At 44.1% G+C, this 21851-nt stretch overlaps 1 protein-coding gene across 1 annotated transcript in view; it reads right to left on the reverse strand.

The window, feature by feature from the left end:
- Window positions 1–21851, reverse strand: part of FUC95A (1,2-alpha-L-fucosidase) — a 69872-nt gene that overhangs the window by 35644 nt on the left and 12377 nt on the right. The window contains exons 4-7 of the mRNA XM_087378529.1: window positions 21712–21844; window positions 21434–21592; window positions 5241–5468; window positions 4883–4984 (exon numbers count right to left, since the gene is read on the reverse strand). Of these exons, the coding sequence (XP_087234655.1) occupies window positions 4883–4984; window positions 5241–5468; window positions 21434–21592; window positions 21712–21844 (622 nt within the window). The remainder of the gene's footprint in view (window positions 1–4882; window positions 4985–5240; window positions 5469–21433; window positions 21593–21711; window positions 21845–21851) is intronic.

Here is a 21851-nt window from a genome sequence, read left to right on the forward strand (position 1 = left end):
TGTCGGTAGCAAGTTTGAGAGTTTTTTCAAACATCATTGATGATTTGAGCTGCCTATTACTTCCACCACTTGGATGGGGGCTTTTTCGAGGACATCAGTTCCTTTACAGGTGATCGCTCTCCAAGGTATCGGGGAAGACGCACTGGTCTTTGATGTTGGGGATGGAGGTTTACTTTCTACATCCAAGGATGGCATTCTTCTTGAGGTTGCCTTTCAGCCTGTCAGGATTGCTGGTTTTGTGGACCTTGGAGCGGGCTTGCAGTGGTACTTAGACCCCGACCCTCTGCTCTTGGCCTTGGGATCCTGGAGGTTGTGGTTATATGGAGGTGCACCTATCAGGTGCTTGCAGTGGGACCCAGGAGAGTGGGAATGGATAGATCATGGGCACCGAGAGAGGGGGATTCCCTTCTTTCGTTTCACGGTTGGTAATGCCAAGAGGTTTCAGCTGAACAGTAGGGGTTGGATTCCCTCCAGAGCCCCCCATTGGGAAAGCTTCTTCATCACCGCAGACTTGCGTATAAATTTCTGGAGGAGGCTCTGGAAATCCCTCAGAAATAGAAAGATCACTCTTTTCTTTTGGCTTTCTATTCATGGAGGGATTGCAGTGAACCTGTGGAGATCACGATTTGGGGCTGATCCCACTTGTCCTCGATGCCATTCTACAGAGGAGTCAGTGTGACATTGCCTTTGGGACTGCACTCAGGCGAGGACTGTTTGGAAAGGGGTTGCTCGGATACTCAGCATCTTTCACACTTCCCCTTTCTTCATGACTTGGGGCTCGGTCGCATGGTTATCTCTTACCGGGCCCCAGGTGTTTTATGAGGGTGAGCCTTCTTCTTGGGCACTCTCGGTCCACCGGTAGGTGATAGAGCCCTGCTCTCTACAGGATGTACCACTTACTCCCTTCAGAGCTTCTCATGTTTGAGTGGACACCTCTTGGGAGACTTTGGCTAGCATTTCCTCTTGGCACATTTGGAGAGCCAGATGTACTGAGGCCTTGGATGGCACCCAGATACACCCATTACAGGTGTTCACGGGTATTTGGTCTGACACGGTTCACACTTTGATAGCCATATGGGCTAGCATGCAGGGCCCTTCACGGAAAGCCTCTTCTAGAAGGACTATATTTCTTCGAGTTTGGAGAGGTTCTCCCTTTTTCTCGGAGGTTTCTACCGGATTGAGATGGCACTATCAGCCTCAATCCTTTCTTTTTGGCTCTTGAGCTTTTCGTGCATTGCATGATGTATCCCGTATGGAGCTTGCTCTAACGGTTTTTCTTTAATACTTAATAGAAGTCTCTTTTTGCAAAAAAAAAACATCATTGATGATAGCAATAACAGCCATCAATTTGACAATCCATGTAATCTATTGCAATGAAGTATTTACAAAAAGGGACCTCTCTTGAGTGCGGTTGCAATGCAATGCTCGAACAAAGTCCATGCTCTTTCACTACCATCAATTCTTTGATCCATAAATGTGACCATTTTGATGACTAGAAGGTTTTGATAGATACAATCAAGAAACTATTTCCTATTAAAGGCTAAAAATATCTCAAATTTATTAAACTTACAATCCATGCAGTCTAATGCAATGAAATATTTAAACAGAGTTACAAAGGTACTCTCTTGAGTGTGGATCTAGATGTTCAAACAAAGGCCTAGAACTCTTCATCAACATCCAATTGATCCATGCGCTCTATAGAAGCCTTTAAAATCAAAGAGTGTGTGATGAGCAAAAGAGGGTGCAATTGTTTTAGTGCAGTTGTTATAACTACTCCATTTGTTGTGGATCAATATCTTCATTGATATTAGAAAGATCATGAACCTGAAGAATGAAGCTGAGATGTCCAAAATTTTACTTTCTTTTGCATTGGCCATTTCACAGGTGCAGGTGATGCACTAATGATTCTATTGCTTGGGGACCATACATGGGAGACATCATCTCCACAAAACCATAGCTTCGTTTAAATCCTCTGCTAGATTTTGCACATGTTGATTCTCATTAGTTAGTTTCCCACATTTATGACCAATATGTGAGAGCCATGCCTAATAATACACCTTGCTTCCCCTCTCTGCCTTTCATATGGCCTAAAAGAATCACAGATATCTTCTTCATGTACCATATTGTCAACAGTAGTTGCATTCCACTAACCTAGAGAAAGGTGGAGGCCTCTCTTAACAATTAGAGCATTCTACCTTTGCAAATGAGTTGATCTAACCAATCCAATGCAAAAGATTTTCCAAAGAGGGCCCTAGTCCAGTTTGCATTTCTCTTTCATGATGCTCACACTGTGCAATTTGCAACAATGTAGTAGTCAAGTCCCCAACACAAGCATCATACAATGATACTTGTCTTATGTAACCCTCCGATGCCAACCAACATTCATGTTTAGGTTCTGACAAGTTTGTCTTTGGAGTGTTGGCAAGTCCGTCAAAGATCCATCACCTACAAGAAGCCAACATCAAATGAATTGCAATCCAAAAAGAAAACAAATCTCACACCCAAATATATGTTACTGACCTGAACCACAAAGTTACCCCAATGAGGTATCACGTCCTTGAAGTCCCACCAAGCCATCCATTGGTCCACAAATGGAATATCACTTTATTGGGCATTGTTGTTTCTCCACCCTTGTCTCACAATGCATGACTACTGCATCCTCCCTTGCTTTTGCATTCCTCGGGCTCTAGAGTGTTCTAAGTGTGTTTGTCGCTTGATATGTATATGCTTGTGACTCTTTGTAACCCTTGCTTCCAATGAGAAACGCCTAGTCACTGGCATTGTCTGGCCCTCCATTATCCACTGTCCTCACTGCTAGCCAATTGGCTTGGGCACAAACCCATTGACTCCAAGATTGTTTTTTCAAATTTTTTGTTGATGGTGGTGCAGGATATTGGATTGTCTGCAAGAGACTCATCACGAAGTTATTTTTTCCCTCATACTCTCTCGCGCTGCATCCACACTACTCTCGATTTGCCCCTTCCCCTCCTCCCCTTCCTCGTGCTTGCTTTGCGGTCCTCTTTCCGTCCCAAGTAATTCCCACATTCACCAACCACTCGTAGCCCTAAAGCTCTTCAAGCCATCATTCAAATAGGCTGTTCAAGAGCTCATTCAAATAATGATCTACATCCCACTCCCTCACAAGCTGTACGCCATTCATGGCATGGCTACCCTGTAGTTGTCTCCATACCACTCCCTAAGAAGCTGACACTTCATAATCATCTCTTGCTGGGAGCTCATGATTCCCACATGAAGATGGGGATAAAGCTTGGTATTACTCCCGTCTTTGTAGACACTAATTAAAATTATGACTTCAGCTTAGACATGAAGGTGGGGATAAGGCTCGGTGTGGGATCTTCGACTGTGTGCGGCACCGCACATAGTAGAACGGGGTTCCCCTCTACATTGAATTACACCTCAAACCTCATGAAAAGCGAGGAGAAATTTATGTACATTGATATGCTTATGCCCTTAGTGTCTCTAGCTCTACCTTCTCTCTCCATGGCATCCATGTTCACCCTCTCATGCTCATCCATGCTCAAGTTCTCAATTTATGTGATGAGTTATGAGTTGTATCATATGTGATATATTCGCTCTCAACTTTTTATTCAGACTTGTAATATGTCCTCAGTTTTAAACTTCTCTAGAGTCTAGCCTCAGTTCTCATGGTTGAAGGCAATTTAGGTAATGTGCATGTTTACAAAGATTTGAAGTCTTGACTATGGAAGGTACATTTTTATAGCAAATAAATACAATTTACCAACATCAATACCCTACCTCCCCTCCAAATCCCGACCCCCTACCCCCACACACCACCCCCCCCCCAAAAAAAAAAATCATTTTCTTAGTTTACACCCCTCTTATTCATAAGAGGCGTGCCACAACGCCTCTAATGCCCCTTACGGTAAGGAGTGCATTTTGGATCCTACTATGGACTGTTTGGATGACAAGTTTGGACTCTATATGGCAAGTTTGTACTGTTGTGTGACAAGTGTTGGAATATGAAGCCAAAGTGAGTCAAAAATAAGTGTACTAGGTGTCTAGTAGGTGTTTTATAGTCTAGTGAGTCCTATGGATGCCACGTGTCATATTGGGAGCTATCCCATATGCATAGGTGTTCATATGTGTGTGTGTGCTCTTATATAAGAGCTGTACTTGTCGAGTGTCAAATCAATCAAGTATCAAGCTACAAGCTCTTTGGTCTACATGTGAGTACTCTCATTTTTGTTCATTGCTCGTATTTCATTTCCATTTCATTATGTCTCCTTTTGAGTATCACTTCCTCTCTCCCTAGCCTACCCTCTCTCTACCATGTTCCTTCAACAAGTCTATACCAATCTGTAGATTGCAGACTGCAGTTGTATATTCTACACATTCATAGATCAAGGCATCCATTGGTGGTTGTATAGCCCCGCACGCTGGTTGTTGACCCTGTTTCTAAGATTCCCTGGGCAGTGAACTGGTTCTAGAACTAGGCTGGACAACAGCCAGCAATTCCTTTTTACTTTCTTCCATGATCAACGCCACACAGATAGCTGATTTTGATGGTTTGTTTTCTCTCAAACATTAATAGAAGGTTCTTTCTTCACTGAGAAGAATGCTTCTTAGCAGCATAACAAATAACAAAACAGAGCAAAACAGAGCTGGTCTGTACTTGAGCCTTCCATAAGCCTTTATTATAATCTTTGTCACCACAAAGACCCTCAACTGTGTCCTAATAGGCTGCAGGTGTAATTGTTAGCATGCCTTTTCTTGTTTATTTTTAACATGACGCAACAGCCCAACGAAATATTAAACTTTCCAGACTTTGATTTGCAACACTCACAAATTCTAGAAGGTAAACAAAGATAGATGCATCCTCAAAGAAAGCAGAATGACTGACCCACTCCATGAGAAGACCATCATTCCCAATTTTTGGGGGAAGCAAGCGTGCTTGAGCAGCCATCACTTTCTTCACAAAAGGCTGTTCAGAGACTCCAATCAGCTGGTATTACAAGCAAAACGAAATCAAACTGAGTACCCTCTTTCTGAAGCTATCAGTTCGATAAGAAGTACATCTAACAATCTGACGAGAAACAGTTGAAAAACTATTTCAGTGTAACATAAATGTGTTTAAATCAATGTCATATATATTCAACATCTCTTGAAAGCGTCTTTGATTTTTGACCCAAATATTTCTATAGTCAACAACTGAGGAACATCAAATAAATATTCATAAAAGATTGAAGTAAACTGCACACCTCGGCAGCAGATACAACAGCAGAGAAAACTTCTTTAATGATTGCCATGTCCATTGCGGTTCCATAGCTCACACTTGCTTCTTGGCCATCCGGTGCCACAAAGTAATGTTCAGGAGATGTTGATGGATTTGTCACCAAAAATTTTGATTCAGGATCTTCCATGAGCCATTCCAATAGGAATTGAGCACATCCTTCAATTAAGGGGTATGCACGATCTCGTAAGAAGACCTTACATGACCAATAACAGAACCAGAAATGAGAGAAAATATCAGGTGTAGCTGAATAATTGATTTTCTAGACAGCAAACTAAAGTACTCCTTAAAAATCATTACAGCTCTCTAAAGAAAACCAAAAAGAGGGGTTGAACTATGTCGAGTTAAGTCTGAGAATCGATTTTCCAGAGAGCAGGATCATAAAAAACTTAGGCTTTCCAACTTATTATACTGGATTTTCAAAGAAAGTCCCAAGCCAGCAATGCAACATGAGCAAGTTCTCAAGAAACGGTATAACATTGCCATCAATGTAGCACAGCAAGGAAATTAGGATGCTTAATGACATGGACAAACAAATATGTAATTAATGCCTCCACTCTTTCATAGCATATGGCTCCTTCTCACATGCTTACGAATTTTTCTGCACATGGTCTACCTTTTTACTCTAAAAAAGGCCAATTTGTAAAAGTACTGCACCCATTACAAAGTTACTAGCATCTGTCCCAACCACAAAGAGTTCATTGGGGATAATTCATTCAAGACAAGCTGCAACTATAGCCACTTTAAGCTAAATTAAACTTTATATTTGGAGTTCTTGCCAAATGAAGGTCTTTCCCTTATCCTTAATCTGATCCACCATCAAAACGTGATATCCATCTGAAGCCAAGATCGCCCCCCATGTGAGTGCTTCCTCGGATGCAGATATGAAGCCTATTGATTTCAATTGATCTTGGCCGTGTGCTCAGTAATAGATCTCTAAAAGGTATCCCATCTGCTCTGGGCTAGCAGCTGTGCCCTCCCGGGCTGCCCCTGGGCCCCTTTTCTGTTTTTGTTCGTTGTTGCACCATTGGTCTATTTCCTCATATCACAGGAGGCTGGCCTGGCTTGGATGTACCTTCCGATTTGGTAGGAGGAGGATCTCTTGGACTCATAGTTTGCACATGACAGGGCCGACACTGTAGATAGATAGAGAGAGAGAGAGAGAGAGAGAGAGAGAGAGAGAGAGAGAGAGAGAGAGAGAGAGAGAGAGGCCTCATTGTGTGACCTAAATTTAGAATAAGCATCTTGCTAGAGCTGCCTGCATAAAGATCCAACATCGCTTGAACCCACTACTTTGAAAAGCCTAGTCTCCTCATGGTCCCCTCCAAGAAGGCCCAATCCACCCTATCATAGGCCTTCTCAAAGTCCAAGAATAGGATCTAAAGGGGATGAGACTCCTGCAATGTTCACTAAACGGTTCCGGAAAGTAAAAAATTTTGTCCTAGATACTTCTCTCCTAGACAAAAACTATGTGTGTGTCGTCGATGGTATTGGGCCCGTGTCAAGATGGTCTTGCCTTTTGGTTCCAAGTTCCAGGTTCCAAGATAAAGAAATCACCTGTGAGGAACTGAAGGAGGCAGCACATGATAAGGTAAAGGGGAAATTTTTGGAGAAATATGGCCTACTCGTAGAATGTTAACTTTGTTTTTGGGATACGATATGCCCTAAGCTCATGGAACTATGGGAGGAAGCATTATGCAAGGGGTCGCTAGATGTAAGAGTAAACACAAGGATGATTAAACTCATTCCTGAAGGGGGCTCTAAATATGTCCTAAGCAACTAGAGACTTACTCAATATGCTGAACACAAGCTACGGGAATTTAGCTTGATCACAACGTCTCCCTTGAGTGCGAGTAGAATATTGTCTTTGTTTTTGAGATACGATATGCCCTAAGCTCATGGAACTATGGGAGGAAGCATTATGCAAGGGGTCGCTAGATGTAAGATCAACACAAGGATCATGGACCACTCAATATGCTAAATACAAGCTACAAGATTTTTGCTTGATCACAACATCTCCCCTGAGTACTATGCACACCTTTCCACTTTAATCTCAGATCTCGAGGACATCCCGTCCTACACCCGCTCCCTTCATGAGGCGGCCTTGCACACCTTCGCACACACCACCCGCTCTACTTGCCTGCCACCTCTTGGTTCACCATAAAGGTGCCAACCATGAATATCAACGAAAAACTAAATGCTGGTTGTCAGAAAGACAATCCTGCTACCAGAGATCCCAGCTCACTGCCTAGGGATTCTCTGTAACAAGGGCTAACAACCAGGGTGGCGGACTATACAACCATCTGATCCCTCTCGGGGTGATGTTGTAGAAAACACCTGCAGGCCAAGCCTTGCAGAAACGTTCCCGTTGTGTGACGGTAGCTCGAGAACCTGGAGAGCCTCACTCCAAAATGGCGCAAAGCGTGAAGATGATGTCCTGCCAGATGGCTACCAAGGTGGCCGACGGTGGAACATGGTGCTGGCCCATAACTCAGCTATAGCGAGCAACCCAAATGTTCCATGTCGTATTGCTGGCTATTGTCTCCCACACGCTGTCCTCCGATGAAGGAAGAGGTCGATGACTAGTGGGAAGGGTCGCCTCATGAAACTCAATGCTGTGAATGCACATGCCATGTATCCTATATGCTGGAGAGATCACGTCAATGGGAAAGGCATGGCCACCCTCTGACAACCAAGTAGCCATGCCCCACGTGAAGTCCCTCTGCGTGCCCTGAAGCCTTGCCACGATCCGAAGCGCTCCTCGCCATATCCTCTGTGCTGCTGGGCAGCTCCAAAGGCGGTGGGGGATCGTCTCCAAAGTCCCAATCGTGCATCTATGGCAGCTGCCATCCACCTGCATCTGCTCCAACCAAGGGACAACCTGGATCTCACCTCTCAAGGTACCTACTGCGCTGCCCAATGCCTCTCTCTCGACGGAGTCCAGGCTACCTCGTCCAACTGCAAGCGGCGTCCTATGCGTGTAGTATAAGCGAAGAAGGGCACCTCCTCCACTTCTCTGAGTGACCTACTCTAGACGGCCATAACCACTCGCTTGGATCCCACTGTACCTCACTGAGGGGATGACCCTCCCATAACCATAAGCGCCAGCGAGCTGCATCCAGATTTGAGATGCGAGAGGGGTCGATCGACCACTCCTTGCCCATACGGCCCACTACTCTGACCCTCTACCACCCTAACTGATCCAAGGCTCCATCCATCTCCGGATCTCCATCTGTCAGAGACTACAAGAGTCTACCTGGACCCACACTGTAGAATCGGGCTCAGCTGAGAATGGCAAGGAGGGGGCATAGCTGAATCCGAAGAGGTACCCATGTCCATGAGAACTCACCCAACCACTGTGCTGGTGTGAAACTCTGAAGGCCCGCCCACCAAGACTCTGGGATAGTTGCCTCAATCTCTACCATCCTCGGGCCTGCGCCCCGAAGATGTGGGAGGGTCTCTAATCGTACCTTTGCGTCAACAGTGAGTCTCACCGACGTCTTGAAAGATCAAGCTGGGCCGCTGTACCACTGTGCCCAACCAATGTGTAACCTCCGTCCCAGCATGCGACCCCATCCTGATCCTGGACCTCTGGGTGCCAGATCAGAGGCTGTCGTGTAAACTCCTCCGAAAATTGAGGACTAGCCCGGATAAGACCCCCTGCCAATCGCTGCCAAACTTTGAAGAGACTCCGCATCAAGGGAGAGCCCTTCCCTGTAAGGGGGGCCTCCGAGAAGAGCCATCTGTGTGACTGCTGCCACTGACCACCCGCACGGGGGGTGTTCCGAAGGAGACCGCAAGCTTCCAGGACTCTGTACCTGGAGTGAGGCCCCTCACTACCAACTTACCCAACAAGGCTTTGCTCTGCATCTCCAGATCAATGATGCCTAATCCTCCTTGGTCCTGGGCAAGATCACTGTCTGCCAGGCTACCCTGGCTCGGGTGTTATGTGTGCCATCCGATCCTGCCCACAAGAAGTTGCGCACCAAGCGCCTCATCTATCCCATGCATCCCCTGTGAAAACACCAGCATGAGGCTATGTACCAGGCGGTAGCAAGGAGGTTAGCCACCAAGGCCCTTCTGCAAGAGAGAGTTTGGCCGAGCTCCCCAGTACAAAAGCTTGCGCCGAACACTCTCTAAGACCGGGGAGATCTGGTGCTCTGCTGAAATATCAATGCCAACCTGGCAGCCAAGGTATCTCGCTGTATGCCCCCTCGGAATCCATCGGAAGCCTAGTGCTGAGCCCCAATCCTGCATCTCATGTATCTCCTCTATCGCTGCCAGAATGCCGACTGATTTGGTCTAGTTGATCCTGGACCCTCAGGCTAGACAATACACTACCAAGGCCTCCCTAACTACATCCAATCTCTGAGTTGAGCCCTCTACAAAAAGGGATGTGTCATCTGCAAACTCTGAGTCCAAGAGCTACTCCTCTTGCCGAATCGTGAGATCCTCGTGAGTCCCACCGACTGATACCTCAGAAAATACCCTAGGGCCTCGGCCACAAAGAGGAATAAGAAAGGGGCAAGGGGGCATCCTTGCCGAACTGAGCGGGAAAGCGAAAAGGCCTCCCCCATGTAGCCACCAATAAGTATCTAGCTCGAACTACCTGCATAGAGGGCTGAGACACCCCTGATCCAATGATATGAAAATCCAAGCCTCTGGTATGGCCGGCTATGTCAAGGGGGTATTTCAGGATTGTGTTGGATGCTTGAAGGATGATTTGGAGGTTGGTAGCAAGTCTTGATAAATTTTGGCAACATAACAGTGCAACTGCTAGTCAGCATATGGGCTCCCTTGGTCATTTATAGGCATGTCAGCATATCCAACGGTGCTGACTTAGCTATCTCAGTGGCACTGACTTCATTCCCTCTTGCCAATCAATTTGGAAATTGACATCCAGCACCATGCCCTACCCAAGATAACCTGTTCTTCAATGGTTCTGCCGGGCAGATAAAGAATCGACTTTCAACCACATGGTTTATTAACAGAAACTTAAAATGTGACATAATATGGTGTGCAGAACATGGCCATTAATGGCTTAATTCTTGCAAGAGTAGAGGTAAGAGTACCTATTGCAAATTTTCATGTACCTCTTGTGAATGAAACTATGACTTGCGCCCGGATCAACCAACGCATGTATTCAATGTTTACCACGAACCTGTAAATGCAAGCAACTTGGCTGAATCAACGGTTAGTTCATCAAAGGTACCATCATCTTGGAGAGTTGCTTTATAAATAGCCATAGATGCCTTTTACCGAAGCATTTCATTGCTCACCTTGGCTTCCTCTTAAGCATGTCTTTGTAGGAGCTTGAGCTATTTCTTATGCTCCTTATCTCGGTGAATTTCTTAGAGGGCTTGTAGGGTGAGTGGCCCATAATAATGCTTGAGCTTGCTATCATTTATGTATCCTTCAATTTCCACTCCATCTAAGGTTGCAATACGTACTAACCCTTGTGGAGTGATGTCCACGACCCGATAGGGACCATGCCCCGATACTTAAATTTTTGTTTGGTGTTTCTCAAATCCAGTCTCCTCTCCTACCCAGATCAAAGATGCTTGGCAACCTTCATTCATGAGGCCATCCGACATAGGGAGTTGTTGCTCCGGACACGTAGGTGTCATTAGGGAACCCAGCTAGACTCCTCTTAGCATGATCACTAAGTCCTTCCAGCCACAGCACCAATCGGAAGGATTTGCAAAGATGGCGGGTGCGAGGACCCAAGCCAAAGATATGACAACTTGCCAACGGACTAAGCCACATATCATATTAGGGGACCCATAGGGTGATAGTGGCACTTGTTTGCCGCCGCAGGGCCACAACTGGGAGACAGATGCTAGTGCTCCATCATAGGTTTTATGCCACCACATCGGCCTCACATAGCCACGTCCCCTCTCGAAATTGGTGCCTCGCCTCAAAGAGCTTTCCTCTCTATGTATTGATGCCATTATGATCATGACAATTATGGACTTTTTATTTTTCGTACTCATCATGGCTGTTGATGCCTGCCTAGCAGCTCCACCCCTCAGATCATTGTATCTGGATTCTTTAAGTCTCATGGACCTTTGGTCTTCCGAAGACTTTTTATGATTTTTCTTTCTTTCATGCTCTACATTAGTGCAGCATCTCCGTCTTTTAGGTCTTTGTTTTTCAAGTTACGATTAAACCACCGCTTACACTGTAGTTTCTCTACCTTTGGTTTCATCGAGTTTTTCAAGCTCAATTAACTGTTTAAACAATACCTCCTCTATGAGTCTTACTGCAACTCTCAGGCTTGGCTCCAGGTACTCCATGGGCATCACTGCTTCCAACCCAAACGTAAAGCTTAAAGGCGTGCAATTGATAGCAAGCTTGTATGCAACACGATATGCCCATAGTGCTGCAGTGAGCTTACGCTCCCAATCATTTCGGTTAGCTTCCACTATGCGGGTCAAAGTGTTGCATAAGGTTTTGATTGTGTTCTCGGTGTGTCCGTTGGCTCTAGGATAATAGCGTGTTGACTTCCTATAGATGATCAGTAATTCGCTTGTTAGGACTATAATTATCTCATTGATGAAATAATCCTCTATCGCTAACAAGTTCAAGAGGGCATCCAAACCATGATATGATGCTTTCATACAATAAGTTCGCCACTGCCCTAGCATCATCCTTTCTTTATGCTTTAGCCTCTACCCACTTAGTGAAATAATCAGTATCGACAATGATGTAACATGCATGTGTGCTCTAAAACGCTAGACTGATGAGATTGACACCCCACTTTTCAAAGGGTTGATTGGTGAGAACACCGGTAAGGGGCATTCTATCCGTTTGTTGCGGTATAGCTTCTCTTTGACGAGGATCACAATGTTTAACCAACTCAGTTGCATCTCGAAAGAGAGTAGGCCACCATAGGCTTGCATATAACACCTTACAAGCAGTAATTTTGGCAACAAAGTGGCCACTGGCTATTCTAGAATGTGCTTCTTCCAGAATATCTAGAATTTCATCTTTATGCACACGGTGTCGCATAATGCCGTCTTTCCCATTCGATAGAATTGCCCAACAATCCGATGGTATGGCATTGTCTCTTTGATTATCTTTCGTGCCCTTTTCTTGTTAAGGGTCTATTTTGTGAGAAGTGACCAATCTCCTCCACCCATTTTGGTATCAAATCTACGAGAAATAATGGGGCACTTGGAAGATCATCATCCACGCAAATTGGCAGCTCACTATTGGGAATTCGTGACATGTGATTAACCAAGACATGGCTTTTACCATTGCCAACCACTGATTCCAATAAAATCAACATCCATTGCATTATTCACGTGGTCATGCAAGGCTTGTTCACTAAGTAAAGAAGTGCCTAATGGTTTACAAAAAACACAAACTTGGTGGCCAACAAGTAGTGATGAAACTTCTTAACAGCATAAACCATCGCAAGACCTTCCCTTTCCATGGTCTATAATTCATTTATGCTTCATTAAGTTGATGACTTGCAAAGTAGATCAAATGGTCCACATTATGCTTGCCTCTGGCTACGCTAGCACACATCCTATGGCAAAGTTCGAGGCATCAATGTGAATATGGAACCAATTTGGTGCCTTTAAGTTGGTGTAGATGCGAATGCGAGTTTAAGGGTGTCAAAGGTGATTTGGCATTCTTCTGTCCAGATGAATGCCGCTAAAAGCTTATACAAAGGGCAAGTGATATCCACATAAAAGATTATAGATCTTCTGTAATAGCCCGTATGCCTTATAAAACGTTGTATGCCCTTGGGATATGGGAGGGGGCAGCTCTAGAATGAGCTTGATCTTATTATAGTCAGTAGAAATCCCGTTCTTAGACACAACATGTCCCAGAATCACTCCATCCTTCACTCAAAATTTGCATTTGAAGGGGTTAAGAGATATCATGTACAGTCGACACTTCTCAAAAACCAACCTAAGGTGTTGAAGATGCTCATCCCATTTTGAATTAATGCACAGATCATCAAAGGAAAACTTCCAAGAAGTCCCTTAGATAATCCTTAAACAGTGTGCTCATTAGTAGTTGGAAACTGGCTAGAGCATTGGTGAGCCCAAAAGGCATAAGCCAGTATGCAAATACTCCCCATTCAGTTTAAACGTTAACTTATGTTGATTGTAGCTAGAAAATCCGTCAAGGAAGTTAAATGCCTCCTTTTTTGCTACTCTTTCCAGAACATGTTCTGTAAATAGGAGTGGGTAGTGATCGCGAGACGAGTGGCGGCATTTCCTTTTTGAATGTCCACTCACACTAAGCTTGCCATTCTTCTCGATCATGATCACGATCACTATAGGAGATACCCAATCCGTATGTTCAGCCTCATAGATGAATCCTACATCAATAAACTTTTGGATCTCTTCTTTTACAACTGTGGCATATTTGGGATTCATTGGGTAAGGCCGTTGTTGAACGGGTTTTGCATTTTCCAAAATAAGGATGGTATGCTGCAAAAATTCTAGTGGTACACCCTTCATATTAGTGTACTTCCATGCAAAATAGTCCTTATATTCTAGACGAAGTGTTCTTCTTGTTCTAGTGTAAGGCCATCGACAATGTAGACCAGTTTAGGGTCTTCACCATCTTCCGCTAGGTTCACTTCCTTGACCTTAGCATGACCATCAAAGCCCTGATGATTAGCTTCCTCTGCCATCCTCTTAGCTTGCGCAAAGAATATCTTCCAGTGGTCTTGGACCATATATGCATTGTAGTGGGGAGGGATGTGGCATAAATCTGCCTTGTCCTCTTCATTATCCTCCAATAACTCTTTGGATGGTTGATTGTCCTTGGTCGGGGCTTCCTTACTCTTAGCCTTGGTGGTTTTGGCCTTCGGGGGCTGTCCCATTTCTACATTGATGGATTCTATAGGGATAGTATCTCAGCTTAGTTGTGAATCCCAGTCTGATGAAAATTTCTAATGAGCTATGGTGATTTTGACGTACAAAATCCAATGCAAGCCAGATTTCACCTTGACTTCACCCTTACTAACCTTAGGAGCCTTACGCATGTTGATCATGTTGAGTGGTACGGTCACATCTTACACCTTTTGACAGGGGGTAGCAATTTGTGTTACCCTCTTCTCTAATATGGCTATTGTTGCAAGTATATGCAACCAATTGTGAGAGAATTCTTGTTGTAGTAGGGGAGCATACCAATGATCGTTCCAGTCCTCACCCTCGTTCCTCTCATTACATGCTTAGAATACATTAATTGATGTCGTTTGTTGAGTAGTTTCCGACTCAGCTGCGAATAGATTCCTAGACATAGAATGAGCTTTCCATGTTTGGAGATTGACATCAAAATTAAAACCTTTGGCTTTACATATCAGGTATGGTTTGTTGTGATGGAATTCCGCAACCAACCTAATTCCTATGAAATGTATTAGGCAAACCGTTCATGGTATTGCAGGACTAGTTCATGACTGGCATCCCAACAACATTTATTTATGAAAAGATGAGCAAGTCATGAGGGTGAGTACTCCAATTGGTTGATCCATGGCTCCATTGGCCAATTTAACTACCAAGAACGTACTTCAAGTCCCCATTCCTCCCAACCATGTTTGGTAATAATGCTAACACATCCTCCTCCATCTAAGATCTCCGTATGGGTAGCACTACATTCATGTTATCACTCTTGAATTATTGCCCCAATTTATTGATTAGTACATTCGTAAGATCTCGAGAATCATTTGGAGATTCAACAACCTAAGGGTCTAAGGGCTCATGTGCTATTATTTGTCCATTCATCCAATCATAGAGGTCCCTCCAAAGGATGGGATTACCTCATAGTAGTGTTGTAATGGGCATCTTCACCTCTATGGATAGAAATGAAGCTAATCCAGCAATGTCTTGAGGCCATGTGGCGGGTTCCAAGCCAACTAATTTTGGCTCTTCAAAACCGTACAAGGACATGTTGCCGTCCTCTTTTAGTTGTTGCAAGGCAAGGTCCTCTTCTAACATCCGTTGCATTAGTGTGGACCTCTCTGCTCAAGAGCTCAAGGTACATTCTTCTTCCATTTTTCTCGGCACATGCTAAGATTTATCATTTAGAGGCTCCGGTAGCTACCCGGTGCCTTGGATGGACCATATCGGTTCCCTTGCTCGCCTTGAGCAGGTGCTCAAATTTCTCTTGGCACTCACCCAACAAGTCATGTGCTTCGATGAGACATTGCTTTTCTACTAGAGGATTGGGATACTCACCCTGCCCCTTGCGTGTTGTGGCCCTACTATGGGTCGGGGTACTCACCATTTCCTCAACTTCCTCATGCAGGTGATTGATCATGCCACCATTTGAGGAAGCATTGCCAAAGGAGAAGAATGTCGACAGGGTGGTTGCGCCTTCATCCGAACCACTTTGGGTGATCACCTTATTGTGTCCCTTCCCAATTTTAGTAACACCCTTGGTATTTACTCATGCACATTGAATTGTCTCCCCAAGCTGTGACACCCTGTCCCTTTTAGTCTACTTGCAAATCTCTCTATTAAAGTCTTTAGCCTACAACCGCGTGATTACGTCCAAGAATACTGACTACACTTGACCTCTCTCAATGCCTAACAAATTAAATCTTGTGGTTTTAGGATCAAGGGCATGCGTTGATGGCCTTTGCATCGAACACTGCTTATAGAGATAGTCAACTCCACATCCAGTGCACAATGGTGCTGGTGTGTTAGAAGTAGTTGCAGTTGGCACGGGTTGGTTGTCCTTGTAAAAACCAACCCTTCAAATAATGAGGTTCTTGACACTTATAATATGTGAGTGGTTCATTAGACGCTCCCTTGAATGGACACTCATTGGCCCTGTGAGGACCATGGCATGTGTAACAATTTCTTTGTTGAGCTAATTATATCTCTCACTTTCTGCGAGATGGGAGCCATCTGGTAGATTGGAATGTATTTTGTCATCTTGCATAACATAACGGCTTAGGAACCTAGACCGACTCACATCCTCGTGATATTGTGAGTAGTCATGCTGAGATCATGTTCGTGGTCTTCCCAATCGCTGGGTAACTCTTCTACCACCACTTGCTTCATGGAGTGGTTTGCAGTGATGGTGGTTGAGGTCTCAATGATGATGGGGGTAATTGAACATTTGATCTCTATACTATTCTTGATTGGCCAGCATGGTTCCTTGTATTGCCAATTATGACTAATTGGCTGAATTGGGTGGTACAGGCAAGGACAATTGCGGCCTTGGTTGATACATTGGTTTGGGAATCCCTTGGGATAATAACATTACGATGTCTCATGATTTCTCCAATCACAATGAGCACATTAGAGTGCAGGTCTTATCCTAAGATGAGGATATTCATTGGTGGGACGATTCCCGATGCAGACTCCACACCATACATTGTCACACAGTGGATACAAGTGAGGGTTATTGGGAAGTTCTTTGATGATCCCCCTTTCCACTGTTGGCTAAGCTGATTTAGTAGATTAGTAGTCAACTCCCCTATATTCATCCTTTTAGAGACCACACTCGCTTCTTTAGTTTTCCTTGAAGTAGTTGCCTTCAAGTTTTGCTACACATCAGATGAAGTTGAAGAAGATTTTTCCCTTGGCGATTTCTCCATCATGTTGTCACTTTAACGAATCAGCATTTTGCTGCACGGCTGAAACAATGTGGGATTCATTACAAACAAATGATCGTGAAGTTTAAAATCCCAAAGTCCTATGAGAAAGCATGGCAACAACTGTGCATCACTCATTCTCTCATGAGGTTCACATCGAGAGTTCAAAATTTTATCCTGGTGATATAATTGCAAAGGGATTCAATTTCTTTTTGCTTCACCTCGTATTGGTTAATGGGGCTCCATTTCGGCCCACTCGGAGCAAACCCCACTACGAATAACTTACATTAGGTGGTCCGATTAATCTTTTCCTCTGGGCTCAAGTACCTAAACCATTGTGCAGCCTTGCTGTCAAGGCTCAAGCCAAAGGCATTAACCATGTCTAGATCTCCAATATTATCATATGTCTCACAAAATTGTTCGAATCTTTCCACATGAGAGATTGGGTCTCCTTCATCCAAGAGTTTAGTGATCAATTTGGAGATCATAACTGGTTTGCTTCCTGCTCGATTTTGTTTCCTTCTTGTAAACATTGGAGGCATGGCCCCCCTTCCTAGTGCTTGCACTTGGACCCCCATGGCCTCATTTGTAATTATCGTCTGTGAAATAGGAGAGGTTGGAAAATATGGTGATGGGTATGGAATGCCTTCCATGATCCTTGCCCAAAGTTGGATAAGGTGGAGCTTGAGGGCTTGGGAGCCTAGTTAGCGGATCTTTTACATTACCCATTTGTCCTTCTTGGCTAGGCACTTGGTAGCCCTGTGGGACCCTAGGGCCAAATTCTCCCCTATATGATTGACCTCCTTTAAAGAATTGATTGGTGGTAGTTGATTGCATGTAGATGCAATGAAACTTGATTCCCTATAGATAGCTTCTGACACAGGATGTTGGTTGACACTTGGGGCTCTTTCAGCACCCTGGTCTGCCTAGCAAATGGATTTACCATGTCTACTAGTTCAGTCAGCCCAAGTCTTTCCATCATTTTAGAAAAGGTCTCTTGTAGTCAAGCTGTTGTAGAAGGGGTAGGGGGCTGAAGGTCAATAGAGCTAGAGTTTGGTGCCATTTAGGCTCTAGCATTAGAGGGTTCTCCCATGTCACCATCAAAGCTCATGGATTCTTCCTAGTTGGACAGGTCACCCTATGGTGGTCCGTGCACGGGGTACGAGCTAAGGACTGAAGCTCCGAATCGGATTGATGTGAAGCTGAGTAGGTAGATATACAAGGTGTTTTTTGAGACACTATCTTCAGGCTCGGGTTCAATTTCTAGCACTCTACCAGATCTAAGGTGCATGTAGATGAGAATATCACCTTGTAGTTGTATATTTCCAACTCCAGTTCCTAGGCTATCTCAATGGCATTGACTTAGCCTTATCCAAGCGGTGCTGAGTCAACTCTATTCCAATGTGGGTATATGTTCCGTTGGGATGGGGCGGATTTCTCAGTTTTAGTTCGTCACACACACTGGGAATGGAAATGTGACTACAAGCGTGTGACTAGGGCAGTCAGGATGGAGATGCTCTCTGAGTGCCCTGAGATACTTTCCCCCTGTGATGATGTCACAAACAATCTTTTCAGGTTCTGATTGATGTTCAAGTGATTGGATTGAATACTAGAAGATTTGGCAACACTTTGGAGCAATTGCTAGCCCGGCACCCTGAGATGCTATCCCAGTGCCCTGAGATGCTAACTCAGTATGATGTCTATTTTGGTATAATTCAAGGTTCTATGTTGATATCTCAGTAAGAATTGTTGAGATAATTCAGATTAAGTTCAATTGGTGACTTTGCTATCCAAGCACCTGAGATGCTATCTCAACGTGTTGGGTTGTATCTCGATGTCCTAATGAGCTAGCATGCCAGCTGTGCACATTTAATGTCCAGCCATCAGTAGGTAAATCTGTTTAGGTGATTTCTACTTAGATTTGTTTTCGTTCAGGGTTTCTTGTGTCCTAAGTGTTCTATACTACCTACTTTGCCTACTCAAACAAACAAAAAACAACAACTTTTCACCCTCTTTGTGGATTTCCCAAGATGTGGACAACACTTATCACTTTCTACAACCTCGAAATTTTCACAAAGACATTATTGTTTTTATGTTTTCCTTTTCTTTTGAGGCTAATACCTTAGCAATCCCATCACCTATCTATCCCTTCGATTTGATAACTATTCTACTCCAAAAACTCCCAAAAACACTCTCTTTTCACTCACGTACGAACAGATGTTCATTAAGCTACTAAGTGTCCGGCAATGGATGTTTGAAGAGAGAAGCAAATGCAAGCAAAAGCGTATCTAGAAACTCCCCGGCAGTGGTGCCAAAAATGTGTAATCCTCGGCAGTGACTCTTGTGTCATGGGGATCATATCCAGACGTTGTTGGAGAGCTCACCTTCAAGCTACCCTCGTTGAGAGCAATGTAAGCAAGAGCTGTCCATAAGTATCACTCATGTGGCTCCCAGGTTGTTGCAACAGTGACTCCACAAGAAAGAGAAGGGGAAGGGGAAGGAGGGAGGAGAGGATAAGAATAGAAAGGCAGGGAATGCAAGCATGGCTTTGACAAAGGGCAAGACATGGAAAAAAGACCAAACACCAAGGAAGAGCAAGAGATCTATCTTGTATTCCAAAAATGCATACAACAAACTGGAGAAAAAAGTCAAAGGTCTTCCCTTAAATACAATCCACCTTTTGAAGGGAGGTCCAACCCTATGCTCTACCACTCTCTTGACTCATCCTTTTACGACTCCTCTTGGGTCCAATCGGCTTCAAGGCACAGTCCTAGTGCTACTAGATTGTCATATACCCATGTCACTACTGACTCCGCTACTCAAAACCATCAAAATGGCATTTCTAACCAATGTGGTTGACAATCACTCAAAAGGGAACACAAGAGTAGGTTTATTGCAGAGAGAGGGCAGGAAGAGTTAAGATTCTCAGACATACAAATAAGCTGAAGGGCACAAGGATATGAGCTAACTCCGACCAAGTTCAAACAAGAGAATATTGAAGTCACTAAAGTGAAGGATGAATGCAAAGTGGGGGGAATGGGCAGTCTATCAAGATGCACTAGCATTAATTAGAGATTTCAAATCTAAACCCAAAGACTTTGACTCTTAAACTGATGTAATGAAGACCACTTTATTATAGGACTAGAACATAGATGTGTGTTATAATAATCTCGAGCATGTGCACTCCTCGACTCTCTAATACTCAGAGATGTAGTAGCTACTCTTTCGTGTGTGTACTTTGTCTCATAGGATCGTGAGGCCTTCTAAAGTTCTTTCTTTCTGAGATGCACTAGCATTGACTAGAGATTTCAAATCTAAACCCAAAGACTCTTGAGTCTTAAACTGATGTAATGAAGACCACTTTATTATAGGACTAGAACATAGATGTGCGTTATAATAATCTTGAGCTGAGATGCCATCTGCAGTCCTCGACTCTCTGATACTCAAAGATGTAGTAGCTACTCTTCTTTGTGTGTACCTCGTCTCATAGGACCATGAGGCCTTCTGAAGCTCTTTCTTTCTCTCTTTCTCTGAGATGGATTCAGGCCCCTCTCTAGTCTCTTGTCTTATCTGGATCAGAGATGCTTGGCGACTTTCATTCAGGCTGTCTGACATAGAGGCAATCTCCTCAGGGCACATAGGCAAGATCAGGGTGCACAGCCAAATTCCACTCAGAGCATGATCACTTAAGTGAGAGATACGACAGACCTGCCAGACGGTTGATGCACAAATCAGGCCCATAGATCTTACCTCCATGTTCACCAAACCTGAGACACGTCTGAAGGGTGTGACAATGACACTTGTCCCATGCAGGGCCACAACTAGGAGACCACAGTGGATCAAACACACTGATTTTCCAGCACTCTATCACACCTTTTATTTCTACTGCAGCCTCATACATCACCGGGATCCCTCCGCCAGCATCGAGAGGAACATCATAGTAATGCCATGCCATGGCTTCCGTCTTCTCCATGGACTCAGACATTTTATGTACTAGTGTTTCTATGTTCATGTTGCACTTGTCTTGGGAGGAGATGCCCGCTTAGAGGCTCCACCCACTCAGCTTATTGTATCAGTGTCAAGACCGTTACGTATTAAGAAGATTTTTAACAAACTTCCTTTCTTTTTTCCTCTCGCGGAGGGTAATCAAATTTATCTGTCAACCAGCTTGTGATGGTTCTCCTTACACAAGCAGCCATAGCTGATTGTAATACTTGTATGTTGTCCTACCCACTCTCGAATTCAGGGTTTCGTATTCCTCCCAAACACTGCTTGGTCAATTTTCCCTTACATTATGTGAAGAGTGGAGCCCAACCACTATACAACACAAAACAAGAAGAAATCATAGCAGCTATGGCTTGACAATCCATTTAATAGAGAGCCAAGTTCAACCTAGTAGCTATTTTTACGTGTAGACCTTGCAGGTTGATAGTAATTACCCTTTGTAAAGATTTTTCCACTCTTTCACCATAATCAAATCACAGCTAGAATTTTCATTTCAGCTACGTGGGCTCCTCACTTTAGTATCAAAAAATAATCCCTGCAAAAGTGTGGAATGTGGTGACAATATTGAAACGATGCCAGAGCCTTACCTCATCCAAAGAGAATCTATAGTGCTCCCAAAGATGCAAGCAAAGCCAGGCCCCACCCATGGGCCACAAAGCATAGACTGGCTCGCCAGTAATTGGAGCAGTTTGAGCCCAGATATCGGCATTGTGATGCCCAACCCATCCATTTTTATTGTAATTCACCTAGCAAAAGAATACACAAGGTGCGTTCCACAAAACAGGAGCAATAAGAAACCTCATTTAGACAAAAAGGATGTTGTTCAAAGGCATAGTCGTTTCAGGGAAAATTTGACAATCCGTACATGTGCTGTCTTTTCTCCGTTGATTGATAACCACGATATCAACTCAAAAAGTGGTTCATGGCATTCAGCTAAATTGCAAATTTCTGCTGGCCAATAATTCATCTCCAGGTTAATGTTTAGATGTGGAACACACCTTCACA

The sequence above is a fragment of the Dipteris shenzhenensis genome, chromosome 8, assembly GCF_047967505.1.
Source record: "Dipteris shenzhenensis isolate YYH24624 ecotype China chromosome 8, Dip_SZ_1.0, whole genome shotgun sequence".
In the NCBI taxonomy this organism is placed as follows: Eukaryota; Viridiplantae; Streptophyta; class Polypodiopsida; order Gleicheniales; family Dipteridaceae; genus Dipteris; species Dipteris shenzhenensis.